The sequence below is a fragment of the Urocitellus parryii genome, chromosome 10 (genome assembly GCF_045843805.1).
Source record: "Urocitellus parryii isolate mUroPar1 chromosome 10, mUroPar1.hap1, whole genome shotgun sequence".
Taxonomy (NCBI): Eukaryota; Metazoa; Chordata; class Mammalia; order Rodentia; family Sciuridae; genus Urocitellus; species Urocitellus parryii.
Window position 1 is genome coordinate 88,193,701 of NC_135540.1, and position 16,395 is coordinate 88,210,095.

At 38.1% G+C, this 16,395-nt stretch overlaps 1 protein-coding gene across 1 annotated transcript; it reads right to left on the reverse strand.

Moving 5' to 3' along the window:
• Positions 1-2,258: 2,258 nt before the first annotated feature.
• Positions 2,259-4,145, reverse strand: Cxcl8 (C-X-C motif chemokine ligand 8). The gene is made up of 4 exons (XM_026408481.2): positions 4,082-4,145; positions 3,056-3,191; positions 2,714-2,797; positions 2,259-2,280 (listed from the first exon to the last, which is right to left on the reverse strand). The coding sequence occupies exons 1-4, from the start codon at positions 4,143-4,145 to the stop codon at positions 2,259-2,261; spliced, it is 306 nt and encodes a 101-aa protein (XP_026264266.2).
• Between the last annotated feature and the right edge of the window lie 12,250 nt (positions 4,146-16,395).

Genomic DNA, 16,395 nt, shown 5'->3' on the forward strand with positions numbered 1-16,395 from the left:
GGTTCACAATTTGAAATCCACCAAAATTTTCATTTTTGTGCTAAGCTTTTTGAAAAATACATTGTATTTTGTTGCTAGTACTTTTTCTGTTTCATGCCCAAGGCCAGTCACACTGAAATCCTTTCACTTCTCCAATCGTGTTGTGCTCTTGCCTGCAGATTACTTCCTCCCTCTGTCTAGACTGCTCTTCTCTACATACCCTTCTTCCTTTTATGCAGCTATCTCCTACTTATCCTTCAGATCTAGTTCAGAATTTCTTTCCAAAGCGTAGACTAGTTATGTTAGATAACCCTGGCTTCTACTTTCAAAGAATGCTATGTATTGCTTAGCTACATCTTTTAAAAACTACTTTATTATCTTACTTATTCACTCATCTATGAGACCCACAGGATGACAGACTGCAAAGTGGGGTGGACAGAAACCTTGAAGTGAGAGAGAAGAATATGGAAATGAAATTCAGTCAGAACACCGAGGAAAAATAAGAGTCCCAAGTCATGGCCTGGGAAGAGATATAGGCAGGGAGAAATCTCTGGAAGGAAACAATCAAGATGTTTCTGAACACTGAAAATCAGCGTTGAATTTCCGGTTGGTTTCTTTATTACTTTATTAAATCTATTACTTCTATGTGAGTTAATGTGAATTGGGAACTTTAAGAGGAAACAGGCTTTTCTCTCTATCACAGATTATAAATAATTATATTTTAGCCTATATTGTCTTATATGTGTCAGTTTTACTTCTCAATTGCTGATAAACACATCATAAGGTGTACTTTCTTCCCTCTTTAAGTAATCCCATCCATCTGCATTCAGATATTCGGACACATAGACTGGTTGGTTGAAAATCTAAAGTCAGACTTATTAGCACAACAGTATGCTGTGAGAATTTGAGAGAAAATTTCCAACAACCTATTTTGGAAACCAAAGCTGTCTGTAACCCATATCTGGAAAGGGGTTCTGTTTATCTATAATAAAAGATAAATAGTACATGAAATCCTAAAGCAGAATATTTGTTTTTGAATCAAATTTTATTTTAATATAAACAAGTAGATTTACAATAAGTTAAAGCAACAAAGACAAACATCTGATAACTTTGATAATAAATTATATTTTAAATGTTTTGTAGTTATATTTATATTTCCATGATATGATATCATACATAGTAGAAAAAAAGTCTTTGGGAATTCATAAAAAGCATCTTAAAAAAACAATGGTAGTTAAAAAAACAATCATTTAAATCAAATTATGAGAATTTATTTATACATTGTAAATAAATTTTAGTCACTAAGAAATTACTTTGCTTACTGTTGAAATTTGACTGTTTTGAGAAAAGTAGTCCTAACTCAGGATTCTGTAATTCATCATAGCACTGCTAACAAGCTACCAATAACAAGGGAAGAGCAAGATCATCAAAACTAGGATTGTCGGCTCAACTAAAATTTCAGGTAACAATGACACACCTACAGTGAAACATTATTTGTTGCCTACATCAAATAAATTTTAACTGATTATCTTTTTTTCCCGCTAAGTCTGGAAATTCTGATCAAATTTTCTATAATATAACAAAATTTAATATCTACAATAAATATAAATTCACTCTAACATCATTATACTACTTTATCGACCAAGATTCTTTCTTTCCCTTTTCCATTGTTTCAAATTCATGCACAAATATAACTATATCTGATGCTTAAATAAATATATAAATAATAAATAGGTGAATAAGTTATACTTGAAAATAATTAACATGACCACAAAAAGAACTTAAAGTGCTTCCACATGTCCTCAAAACATCCCTGTGAGGTAGGATGGAAAAACCGATAAGTTTTTCCCCAGTTTAGGAATAAAGGAGAAACCAAAGATTCGTGGATCTTGGTCTGCAGATGAGATATGAATCTGCCAGATTTCACAAATAAAAAAATCTGTGATTTCCAGCTAAATTTGGATTTACAGAAAACATCATTGTGCCATCATTTTTATGTAATTTTGAAATATCACATTTCTAGCAATTCTAATTCCTAAACTTTGACATAGTTTCAAACAGTTGTTTTAAACGAATACATCCTACATGTTGCATGACGCCATGAAAAAATATCTATTGTTTTACTGAAATTTAAATTTAGCTGGGCATCCTATATTTTATCTGGCAGCCTCATAACACAACCACACAATACATGAAGTGCTGAATTAGATTTGTTTGAAATTCCATTGGCATCTTTACTGAAGAATTCTTGGATACCATGGAGAACACTTTTTTTTTCCTCATGGATCTTCATTCTCAGCCCTGAAAATAAACAAAAGAGAATAAAATAATTCAATATCATCAATGTTCTAATAAGGAGACAAGTAGGGTTCTTGAAAATATATTTTCTTGAAAAATTAATGTATTTTCAGACATTCATGTGTTAGAAATGTCTTATAATTTTGACTGTATATACGGAGATCAGAAAAAAATATCTAAAATAGAACACTTGTGAAGTACAGAGGAAACCTTCCTCATGATACAGGTCACAAGCATAAGCAGACTCCCTGGACAAGCTGAAATGCATGGTTTTACCAGTTATAAATATAGCAATCTCACTATTGCTGCTTTTTATTTTTAAAAAGTTTTTAATTAAAAGATTTTCAGAAGCAGCAGCAGGAAATTAATGGTCTGACTTTGGGACTCTATGCCTCAGAATAAATGAAGAATTTAAATAATTTTCTAAAAAACTTACCTCTTCAAAAATATCTCCACAACCTTCTGCACCCATTTTTCCTTGGGGTTCAGGCAAAGCTCTCTTCCATCAACAAGCTTGACACTGAAATGGGAGAGATGGTTAATAGCAGTATTTACCTTTCCCATTCTAACCATGGTTCCTCAAGTACAAGCATAATCCAAGACCAAAGTAGCCTTCAACTTCAAACTAGCCCTTGACCTAAGTTTTGTTCTATCAGTTTTGCTTTGTTTGGCTCACTTATATATTCCCAGTACCTAGAATTTTCCTGGATATTTCCACTTTCCTCAAATTTTAGGTTTGCTTAAGCAAATTAACTAATCATTTTTTTAAAGTACCTACATGATTTCTGAATTGGCACAGTGGGGTCCACTCTCAATCACTCTCAGTTCTTTGATGTATTTGGGGTGGAAAGGTGTGGAATGAGTTTTTATGCACTGGCATCGAAGTTCTGTGCCCATCCTTGCCAGAACTGCAGCTGTGAAGAAGAAATAAAGAATGGTTAGGGATTTCATCAAGAGGTACAGCTCTGCTAGCTACTCCCTCTTTAATCCCAACATGATTGTCTGAGTAACATAGAAAACATCACATTCTAGAAGACCCAGTCTTGACCCTGAGGTCCAGATGATGTCCTAGCCCTTGACCTAAGTTTTGTTCTATTTTAAAAGTTATTGCTAAAAACATCGAATAGCTTTCTACATAGAACATTAGAGTTATCTTTGTGCTAGGCTGACATCTTCATTATACTGTTTCTTCCAATCAGTATTACATAATCATTGGTAATAATGAAGTGCTATTTAACACATGCAAACTAAGTTCACCAACATAGAAACTGCTTTCTGAAAGACTTAATAGAAAATGTAAATGAACTTCACAGAGGTGTCATATCGTACTAAAATCCTTAATGCTTAAAAGAAAAACTATAGAAATTTAAACTATCAGCATTATAAACTGTTTATTTCATTGGAGCAAACTCAAGGTCAGCAATCAGGGTATCTTTAAACCTAATAGGAACTGATAATTATTAGAAGCTTGTAAAAAAGCACTATTTGAAGTTGAATTATCTGAATTAAACCTGCTCAATATTAATAGATAATTTGGTTAACTGTTGTCCTTAATGGAATATTCTATCAATTAAAGTTTTATATGAAATATATGCATATTGCAGAATATAAATTATAAGAGCAGTGTCTATATTAATCAAACTTTATAATTTCCCAAGTGTTATACAGCCTAAATACTAAAACTTCAACTTAACATTAAATAACTACAAAGATTATTTTGTCTTCCTGGTGTTTGTTCTCAATGCATTTAGGGTAGTTTTGCAACCTGGAGATCACATTGAGACAAATGGAAAGCTGTGCTTACCTTCACAGAGAGTTGCAGAAAGTAGGCAGGTTACCAAGAGAGCCACAGCCAGCTTGGAAGTCATGTTTACTCAAGATGAAGTGGTTTCTTCCGATTTCCTTTTGGCTCTTGTTCTAGAAGCTGTGTTCTCAGCTCTCTCTGAGGATCTGTGCTGAATGAAGTGTTCCTCTGGCTTTTTATATTATCACAACACTAGAGAATAGATGCACCCTCATCCTTGCATTATGTCAGAGGAAATTCCACAATATGCAACCACCTCCTGCCCTCGAAGCTAAACCTGAGTCATCAGACTTCCCTGATCAGTTCCTTATCACGTTTTTAGTATGACTGAAGTTTTCTTTGATCTTTGAAATAATGTTAACAAATATTTTTATATACCCAAGCTTCCCGGTTTAATAAACTATTGTCAGTGATATTCCTCTATTTATGGATAGCTCCTATTACTCCATGACAGAGTAGAGCTGTTAGAACAAAGTCATGGATTGTTCTTTTTATGATAGGATCATTTCTTTAAGCAAATAATACGAACTGTGAAGATAGTGAAGGTAATCTTATTAACCAATTTTATTGGGTACATAGTTTATGGTAAGTCCTTTTATAAGCATTTTGGAACACTTCCAGGAACTGTTACTGCTCTCAAGGATCATAGTCAAACTTTAAATTTTTGTTTATTAATGTATGTTAATAGAATTAAAAGGCGCACCTGCTGCATACAAAAATAATTCAGTTTTAAAACCATTAACGTAGCAGCTTTCTGAGTAATGTGGAGGATCTAGAGATGGTAGGACTAAGTAGTCTTAAAAGAGTTTGGTCTATCACATAAGGACTGACTGTATTACAGAGTAGGTAAGTGGTACTGAGATATTAACTTCACTCAAGGGCATCAGAGTAGAATCTTCCAAAAGCAATCAAGAGTGTTGAAGGATGGGAGGATAGTCACCGGGGAAGAGGAAAAGGAGCAGCACATCTAAGCAAACACTATACAAGGACTGTTAAGTGGTAGAGTCCAGGTATGCTTCTGCTCCTGGGAGTGGCACACTAAGGCTCCTTGGAAATGTAAACCACACCTGCTTAGTGAAAAGACACCTTCGTTCAAACTCTGGCCCAGTTACCCCTCTTTCGTGCTCCTTATCCAAGGAAACCAAGGCTAACCCCTGAAGGCTTGTGAGCACTAGAAAGAGGAACAGTGTGAAAATTTTCCAAGTTGTAAAAAGATGACTTTGTGTTCTAGTTTCCTGAAAAGTCCTTTCAAGACAGGTCCTAGTTTCTTTGGATAAGGCATACTGAGTAAGGCTGTCCTCTCTGGAGAAATACTCAGTTTATCCATAAATCAGTTTGGTTTAATGCTTTTCTTCCATCCTGGGTAGTGACATAAACAGTGAGCTCCTCACCACAGAAAGTTGTGTGGGAGGAATTCCACAATGCTTTATGAAAAGGCCAGTTTCTGAGTAATCATACTTCTTTCTTTGTCTTCCCCTAAGCAACCTAAGCTCGAGGACAAAGTGGTGTCTGGATTACACTACCTTCAAAAGCAAAGTAAATGTTCATTCTGTATAACACAACTCCTATTATTTTAAAGTTAGTATTTCAGGAACTTAGTTATCCATTTACTTATTTATTTTCTACTCATATCACGAGTATGGAGATGGGAATATCATGTAAATAAGATATAGTACCCACTCCAAGGAGTTTTCAAACTAGAGCTGCTTATGGACAATTAATCATCACCAGTGAGACCCATTCATACTAGCAGCACCACCAAGATGCTCAAGAGTTCTGACCAAGTGCAAATACTCCTTTACTTTTCCCAGAAGGTTGCTTTTGTATTTTTGCTGAGTTCTACCTACGTGTGAACCTCATTTCCCTCCTTATTTCCATCTCCCTATATCTGCCTCCTTCCCTACTTTCTTAGCTCCTATTTCATCCTGACATCATCCTTAGAAGTTGAGTTAATGAGTTCCATTTAACCTTGATCTCTTTCCTTCCTCCCTCCCATCTTTCCTTTCTTCCTTTCTAGAATGGAGCACTTACAGGGTCAAAAGACCTCTTTTCAAATGCTATTCATCCCTCACAATGTGACCTTCTATACACTATGTTCTAGGATCCCCTCCATCAGATATAGACAAGTGACTAGAGGAGACACTATTTTTCCCTTGTCCCTCTTCCATAAAAGTAACCCTTTGAATCATTATACCATGAGTAGAAGGACTAAATAGTCTTAAATAGGAAAAGAAGCAGGACTAGCTATACTCTACAAAGACACCCTGCTTTAAAATACAGTTACATTTATCCCTTCCTGGAGTAAGAGAATCATATTTCCTTTAAAAGTTTGTCAATCAAAAAGTAAAGGAGTATTACAACAGATTATTCTTATATTATCAGTTCTTTTTAGTTATACATGACAGTAAAGTCTATTTTGATATAATTATACAAACATGGAATATAACTTATTCTAATTAGGACCCCAGTCTTGTGGATGTACACGATGGTGAGATTCACTGTGGTAATACAGTAAAGCTTCTATCCAGATGCTTTTTGCCATTATACAAGCTTTCTTTTTTATATCTAGTGATTCAATTTACAATTATGTGTAGCAAATAGCACCATAACTATTGATTGTTATACACAGAGAATTAAGTATCATTTATAATAGTATCTCCCAAATCAACGGAGTTTGCAGTTTGAAAGGCAGGTTTTGGAAAAAAGGGCTATTATGAACTTGAAAAATCTAGGATCAATCTGTCTTTAATATGAAACAAAAAATTTAAGTGCTTACTTGTAGTCGTTACTTTCTTTGTTAAATATATACAACAAAAGTATGTATACACTTATTTTCTTTGTTAGATTTATTTTGAAGGTATTTAGGCATTGTTTACTCAAATGTTCATAATGCCTGTGATAATATATTATATCTTATGAATATATATTATAAATGACAATGATTATATATTATTTGTTAAATGACTTCTTTCATTCAAAGTAAAGGTCACAGGAAATGATATCATTTGGCAGAAAGTAAATTTTCCATTAAAAATGACAGCACTGATGCCTTGGGGTGAATAATAATGCCAAGCAATTAAGTCAAGTGACTAAGGAAAAAAAAAAAAAAAACAACCCAAAACTTTCAGAAATGCTGATCCAAGGTGGTATGATTGCAATTTTTCTCTTTTCCTCAAAAGCTCCTTAATTATTTGCCTTGGGGATTTTTAAAGTATTATGACAAAATTTGACCCAAGTATGAATTCCACATTAATGAATTCCATGGATGTGATGCACTCTCAACCCATCTGGCGTCCATTTGTTGATATATGTCACACACTGGACTGGAAATTCCACAAAGTCAGAAACCATGCCAGGCCCATCAACACTGGGTGCCAGCCTCCACCAGGCCTGCACATCACAGGTGCTCATATTCTGAATGAAAGCACAAAATTCCCAGTTCTCACAACCTCTCCAAACAAGAGCAAAATCAACAAAAGGAAGTAGAAGGGTTTATCTTTGTTTGTTTTTGTTCTCCCTTGCGGACAATTATTTTATTTATATAAACACAAAAAGAATTCACTATGGAAAGTACAGTTTTAGTTCATGCTCTCTAATTCAGCAGTGAGCGGGTAAACTAGAACCAGTGTAACCAGGCAGCAATTTCCTCCTTGGTGAATTAATCATCCAGTCTTTTCCAGGCTCCTCTAGGGCTGGGATAGGAGTAATATAGTAGTAGATCCTTTAGGATAAAGGATGGTAAGCACATGCAACCAGCAACTGGAGCCCACTTCCCAGTACCTGCATTTCACAGACCACGGAGCCCTGTAAACATTAACGGTGTCTTACATAGTAAGTCCAATAACTTCCACTGTGCTTAGATTAAAGAGATTAACTTCTCTTTTAAGTATTATCTTAGTGGTTCTCAACCTTTTTAATTTTAACCATTTAATTCTATGAAAGTGTCTTAAAAGCTATATATTATCTGCTCCAAATCCATGTGGAACCCAAAGGTACAAAGTTGTTGAAATCCCCAAAGGATTTTAGGAAGTTTACCAACCTCCCCTACAAACCCTCAAAGGCTAAAATCAATAAAGAGTAAGTTGAAGGTATAACTTGAAAATAGTAAGTGAATCCTGAGTTTACCATCTTTAAGCCATATTAGCTGCCAGAGAAATGGAATCCCATGACTGATTCTTGCTCTTTCTGGATTCTTGTTCTTTCATGTCCACGTTGAAAACTCCAGAAAACAATCTCTTAAGTTCTAGAAGATGAAGAGGGAGCAGAATGAAGAGGAAGAGAATGTTTTTATAATATTAAGCATAAATATGAATGACCTTTGATTTTTTTGTCATCCATCAGAGTACAACCCAAAGCTATTTAAAAATGATTAAAACTGAGTACTACTTTGAAGTGCTGTTACCTCCTCAGTGAACCTGTTAAAAGGTACAGCCAATGGCAAAAGGTGGCTGAGGCAGAGGGGTGAATTTTAGTCCTTCCATATTCCCCTCATCTCTCCTGAACAGCTACCTAATTCAAGGGAAAACTACCTAATGATTTTTCACATAAAAGGGAAGCCAAATTAGAAAATAATTCAGATTATGTACATATTTGGAGATGTGGGCTAGTCTCTCAGTCCCCCAAATTTATAGCAAAAATAAGGATATGAAGCTTCTTAGGTCTCTCTCTCATCTGGTGCCTCATACTATTTCATTTCCAGATTTGAGCTCTTTTGATTTCTAGGTGGTTAATTCTCTCCTCTAGTATGGTTCCCTGTTTGCCACAACGATTCATTTATAGTATATCATTCTTGATTCTTATCATATTACTTACTGACCAAATCTCTCCCTGTGGGTCTAAACCAGGAAGCAGGAAATCACTACTACAGGCTCCAGTGGACTTTTGAAACAATGTAAAAACTGTCCACTCCAAAGCTATTGAATGAATTTTCTATGCCCTTCCTTTTCCCTACCAGTGAGAACTGGACTTGGGATAACATCATTGTCACCATCCCCTGCAAAGTTGGGGATAAAACAAAATAGATACCGGTGGGGAGGAAATGGGGAAGAAACAATACACTACTAGGTCAGAAGAGGAAGGCCATGAAAACACACTGTCAAGTGACTCAAAGAGAAACCAGGTAGGTGTTAAAGAGCCAAGGTTCATGAAAGGAATGAAATCCTCTTGTGAATCTGACCTACTTGGATTTATCAGTGGGTGCAGAGGGTTTCCACTCAAGAATAATTATGACAATAGCATCTTGTGACTAAGCATGGCATATTATTTCTTGTAATATTCACAACACCCCTACATTTTGGTATTGTTTATTCTCCTCTGTTTATTTCCAGATGAGAAAACAAATTCAGAGAGGGTAAGTAATTTGCAGAAGGTCAACTTCCCAACAAGTCCGAAGCAGAGGTAAGACTACAGCAAAGTCCAGAGTTTCTGTGCTGCCTCAAAAAGTTCATTTAATGAACTTTCTATGCACTTCATCTCACCTGTCTATAAGTCTCACAAACTTTGTTTCAAGCACATTTCCCTTCTTTATCCCATCTTCGCCTGCCTAGGAGAATACAGAAGTCAGGAAAAGAGGATCTTGATTCAGCGAGGGAAGAAGGATATGATAATACAGTGGAAGGACCAGTTCTACCTCCAGTTGAGGTCTTATGTTTTTCATGTATAAAATAAGGGGATTCTGCCATAGTCTCTTTTGTTTCATTATTTATGATGCTTAGTGTACATGAAATAGATGGAGAGCCCCCTCTAGGAAGCCTGACCACCTATAAGTGGGAGATGACACTTGCCAACACTTGTATTTCGCAAAGCATTAAGAGAAATTGTACTTGTCCTTGAATGTGGCTCAGACATGTTCTTTACAAAATTCTCATCTATAAGAGGAGAAGGGCACAGGTTTAACAATGTAAGAGGCTAGCGTGAGAGGCTATGGAACAGTGAGATTGCTGTCAGACATCACTCACAGTCTCCAGGAATGGAAGGAAATGCTTCCTGTGCTCTTCTCTTACCAGACACTGCTTCCTCTTACTTGATTTCCTCATGACTCTTAGACAAGTTGGAGCTGTTTGACTCTTTGTTGTGAAATATGTATTATGGATGGGGTTAAGGGGAAAAAATTAAGTAAGAAAAAAAGAAAGAAGAAAAGAATAACAAGAAGAAAAGAACTCACTTGAGTTCCTCCAAAGCAGAATCATCAAATTTAGTGGATAGTGCACAGAAATATAGGAAAAGAGGCCTAACTTTCCCAGCACTTATCCATTCAACAGGCACTGACAGAGCATCTTCTATATCTCAAATCCTTTTTTAGGTACTTGGAAAGGGCTGGTGAATAACATGAACAGAAAGATCCACCTTAGGGTGTGTTTTAGGTGGATAAGTAGTATGAAAATGAAAAAAGCAGAACAGGTGGGTGGGTCAAGGGTTTGATTGGGGAAGTGAACAGAATCAGCACTAGGGAGTCAGGGGAGGCCTCCTTGAGAGGTTGACATTGAGCAATCTAGGAATTGGCTTAGGGTCTACGTGCGAAGACAAAGGAAATAGAGCTGGAGCATGACTGGCATATTTGAGGAAGGGTAAGGAGTCTATTGAGACTGGAGTAGGGAGAACCCACAGGAAAGGAGGATGGGGATTAAGGAGCCACTCAGATAGGTCTTGTGGACATAGTAAGGATTTTGGCTTTCACTCTGGATGGAGGGCATTGCAGTATCTAAAGAACATCAGTGACATGATCCAACACTCTGCTTACTAGGGGAGAAGATAGTTGGAGGTGGGGGTGGCGGGACAAAAGAAAAGCAGGATGAACAATTAGAGAACATTGTGGAAATCCAGGAGAGAGATAATTATAGCCCACACTGGACCAGGATGTAACAGCAAGGGTGGCAGCTAGTGATCAGATTCAGGTAACTGGAATTGGATATGAGATGTGAGAAAGAGAAAAAACAGTCATGGATGGAGAAGATTTTAGGTGTATGCAATTGGAAAAATGGAAGCTCTATCAACTTAGATCCTTGAGAGTAACTCAGGTTACATTGCAGAATTCTTTGGTATGGGGAAAATCTTGCTTGATAGTGCTCTTCTGATTCATCCTGAGTAGAACTCCTCAACTTGGTCCTATAGTCATGGAAAGCAGAGGCTATGGCTGCTGGTACAGATAATCAGGAAGCAGAGAGGGTAAGGGGGTAGGATCCATTATATCTATTGGGTTCCAGTCACTGTACTAGGTTTTTTATTCAGGTTAATTCATTTTATTGTCACCACACACTTAGCATTTGGTGCTATTATCCTCACTTAACAATTTTGAGAAAATGGACTCAGAGTACAAAAATCATACAATTAGCAAACAGCTGAGCCCAAGTATGAATTCAAATCAGGTCTTTTGTACTCTACAGCCTGGGTTCTTTCCTCTCTGCAGAATGAAGGCCAGATTGAGCATGGAGTGTTTCTATCCTGTTGGTCCAAGTGTCAAATACTGTAATTCAACAAAAGGGTTTTAAGCTTATTAAATAAGATTGTAAAATCCTCAGAAAAAGTCTCTGATAGGTCTGAATGCTGTTGTGGTTTGTAAAGATTGTCCAGTGAGTGGGGTGAGAACAGTATAGATTGTCCAATGAGTGGGAAGAGAACAGCACATCTATCTAACCCTTACATTCACCAAATCCTCAAACTGGTCTTTGGTACTATGATTCAATAAGCTGAACCCCCTCAGTCACATATGCTGACAAGATGGAAAACAGAAGACATTTGAGACCACCTTTGAGCTCTTATCTTATCCTGAACACAATACTTCACATATTTTAATAATATGAATATACTACAATAAATCTGTGTAGTATATAAATGTTAATGTACTAAATATAATTTTTGAAATTTTATAATTCTGTCTTGAAATTTCTTCTTCTCTCCCCCATCTCTTCTTCCTCCTCTTCTTCAATACAGTGGAATTCTAAAAATAAAAAGAGCCAGGTGTGGTGGTACACCCCTATAATCCCAGCAGCTGGGGAGGCAGAGGCAGGAGGATCACAAGTTCAAAGCCAGTCTCAGCAAAGGTGAGGTGCTAAGCAAATTAGTGAGACCCTGTCTTTAAATAAAACACAAAATAAGGCTGGGCATTTGGCTTATAGATTGAGCGCCCCTGATTTCAATCCCCAGTACTACCCTCACCCCTTACCTCCCAAGAAAAGATGATAAAGAAAGGGAGTGGTAGGCTCACTTTGATCTTCCAGGGTCTCTGTGGCAGAACACTATATATACAGCACAGCTAGGCACTAGCTACCTTCATAAATATACCATAGAAACAAAAAGGAATCTGATAAAATAACACATTTTTTTTCTTTCTTGTGATAAACAAGTGTTCCACATATAGTTCTTAAAGCTATGCTCATATTCCATTCTGAGTGTTTTTGGGGATCTTGCAGCCTGGTAAGGTGTGTGTAGTAAGCCTTCATCATACCTAGGTGGCAATGTAGAAAAACAAGGACTCCTTCTGATATTCAGCTCACTCCAGCACAAGCACCACCTTATGGGTTAGAAGGCAGCGCCTCACCCTCCCCTTGCAGAAGGATTGCCCACAGATGAGCTCAGGAAGTACAGTCAGGATTTTAGGCAAAAGTGTTGCCCTCTTTCTCTCAGAGTTTTCCCTCTCTCTGGAATGCTACTAGCTCCTTGCTCATTTCCTTTGTATGCCTGTATGTTTGGTATTACATTTAAATAAGGAATTTGGCGTGGTGGATCTGCCTCTGCCTTGTTTGATCTCCACTGGAATTTCCAAAGCCTCTTCAAAGCCAGTGCTCCCAGGTTAAAACAAACATGCTCTACTTCCCTTTTCAGGGTTAGAGTTAGTGGGCTCCAACAGGTTCTTCTCTGTTCACAAGTATTAGGAGGTGAGCCTTGGAAGCCTCAGCAGCCCTGGTGTGGGAGGAGCTGATGACTGTGGACTGTGTGTGGGTGTAAAATAGAAGTGGGCAGCTTTTCTGTCTGATTGTTCAGGGTAAGGAAGGGTGAAAGGAAGAAATGAAAACGGGACAGGAGAATTTTTAAAAGGTGGAGAGGGTTAGGAATGAGAGAAAGGAGACCTATGCCTAGGGTTCCTTGAGCCACTTTTGGAATGCATTAGGACTCTTCAGTTTTTCTTTCCAAAATTCAGGCATGTCCTTAACATGGGTGACTTTTAGAATGGTCACATAAAAACGTCTTTAGAATATGTAGAAAAGTATTATAAACAGCAGTTTTCCTAATTGTGGTAAAATATGCACAATGTGAAATTTACCACCTTAATCATTTTTGAATGTATAGTTCAGTAATATTAAGTACATGCACATTGTTGTGCAGCTATTAACACCATCTATCCTCAGAACTTCTAGTGTCAACTTTTGAATGAAAGTTATTTTGGTTCAAATTGAGGCCCTGACACTTAGTAGAATCACTTAAGGCTGGAAGTCCCATTTGTCTCACTTGTGAATGGTGACTTCAAAAAATGGACAGAGTTGTTGTAAGGATTAAATGATAACATTTGTAAAGTACTTAGTGTAATGATAAATGATAGTTTAGTGTCCTTAGTGTTATGATATTAGTTTCCTGGAATTCCGGCCACTTATTTTCTTTCCATGAACAATGAGATCCCAAACCTTCCAACTATCACTGAATAAAGCAGCTTCCCTCACTTCTAGATTCTAGACAAACATTCCCCATTACTGCATAGATTTCTTACAAAACATTGTTATTTATGAGTTTTTTAGAACTATGTGCCATCTTCTATTGCAGGGAAATAGGTCCAGAAAAATAAATAAGTAGCTGCCACAGCAATCAAAGAACTGGTCTGAGCACCCCTCTGTTCCAACACATTCAAATTGTCACCACATCTCCACACTGCAGCATCAAATGCTCTGAGTCAGTGAGACAGAGCCTGGTGTGGGGCAGGGTCTGTAGGGCAGTCAAGGGTACAGTTCTCCAAGGCTGACTCCACCTAAGACCTTCCATCAGAGACTTTCCTTCCTGGTACACATGTCCCCTTCTTATAACAGCAGTGCATAAACTAGTGGACAAGTTGGAAGGGCACATCTGACTTCCTTTTTGGCTCCAGTCCGCACCAAGTCCATCCCTCTTTTCTGCTGCCTACAATATGTCTGAGCTCCCTGTCATAGTGAAATGGGACTTTTGAGATGAAACTCGATTCTCTACTTCTGCTGGTGAGTGAGGTCTGCATAAGGTTGCAGACCTCTGCAGCCGTGAAGTGTTACAGCTCTTAATGGTGGGCCATGCCCTCCAGTGTTGCAGCAGACTGCAACAGCTCCCTGTCAATTTCTTCTTCTTTCTAGGTTCTTGTCTTGTGAATTCAAAGAATGAAATCCACAGGCCAGGATGAATGAGAATAAGAGTCGGATTTATTGATGAAGAGCAATAGGAACAGACACTTGCGATGCAAGAGGGAACCTAATAGCGAGGTTATCTCTATTTAGGGTGCTAGTCTAGGGTTCTATGGCACTGGAGTCACTGTTTATGGTCCAAACTTATGCTAATTAGGGTATTAACACTGTTTAGTCAATCCTTGAGTCCCAAATATTCAGGTCTTCCCCACTTCCATTTCTCCTCACAGGTCAGGAAGCAGGAGGTTGGGGTTGTCAGATGGTCTATGTGTGCAAATTCCAGGCTACAGTGCTGCATGGAACAGGCTTCTGCACCAGCAGGATCCATACAGTGCACAGATCTGGCCACTGAAGGGGGATAGATTAGTAAACTGGGGCTCACAGCATCTCAGGCTCCACACAGCTGCAGGCTGAGCTTGCAACTTAGGCTTTAAGCCGCCTGGGCTGTCACTCCACCTCTCCCCCCTGCTGCTTCTCAGCAGGAACCAGTGAGCTGGCTGCAAGGCATGGTGGCTGGGGAGCTATGTTAACAGCCTGACAGGACTGCTTTGTGTTTTTTTTATTTTTTAGACAGGTTCTTGATGTTTGTCCATGCTGCTCTTGAACTGCTGGGCTCAAGCGATCCTCCTTCCTCAGCATCCTGAGTAGTGGGACTACAGGCATGAGCCATCAGGCCCAGAAGTAGGAGATTTTTTAAGATAGGTTAAATTTAATAAGAAAATTATAATTCATATCTATTTGTGAACCCATTCTGACTTCATTTCCCACGCATTATCTTCTTCTACTTTCAAATATAACCTTCCCTTCCTTCCTTCCTTCCTTTTTCCCTTTCTTTGTTATTTCTTCATCCCTCCCACCCTAACACTGGAAGTTTTGATTATAAATGTGATTCACTTTCAGTGTAGAAAATTTGGGAAATAAAACATGAAGAAAAAATAAGAATTGTCTGTAATCAAGGGATAAAGATTTTGATATATGTCTTCAAGAACTATGTGTATATGTGTGCATAAGATTCAAAACTGGCATTGTAGCATACACACACCTCTATGTTCTGCTTATTTCATTTTCCACTCTTGTTCGGATTTGCTATCAGTCAGTATCTCTACTTCACGATTTTTAACATGTGTGATATTAGAGTTCTACAAGTCATTGTTCCTAATGACTCTCTATTTGGGACTCTTCTTTCCTAGCCTCACTGTGCTAGGCCAAGGCCTGCTTTCTCTGACCCACAGAAGCTCCTAACTGATTGAATCTCAAGCTTCATGTCCTCCACTGTCCACTCACTTCTGCCAAGTGAACTTTCAGAACTATAAATCTGACCCTGTTTTTACCTAGGTTTACCCTTCAGGGTCTACCCATGGCCACTGTCTTCAGGATAGCTCCTCATCCTGCCTACAGTCCTTCTCCTAACAGTCTTCCATTTGGCCCTTTCTGGTTTCTCTAGACATTTCCCTGGGTCTATCCCCCCACCCAATCCCCGCTATTTAACTTTTCAACTCCTGACTGTCTAGTGCACATCCTGTCTTGGATGCCCTTCTTCTATCCCTCACCCCTTTTCTCAATAAACCTGCTGATCTATTCAAAGGTCTAGGCAACACTGCCCTCTCAACATTGCCCCTGGCCTGCCCTTTGTGGGGTGAGGTTTCTCCTGGTGTAGAGAGCCTTTCTCCTAGCCCAGTGCATTTTCAGGAGTTAGAGTACAACTGGAAGGCTTGTTGAAACCCAGCCTGCTGGGCTCCATTCCTACAGTGTCTGTTTCACGAGGTCAAGGGCCCTCAATAATCTGCTTTTCTACCAAGTACGCATGACACAATGCTTCTCTGGGGACAGAATTTAAAAGCTACTGCTGTCTCCCAATGTGCTGTATCATGGGTGATTTCTTATGTTTCTCACTCTGGATAGTGGAATCTGTGTACCAGCATCTGAACTGAGTATCAAAATCCTCCTACCAGGTGAATA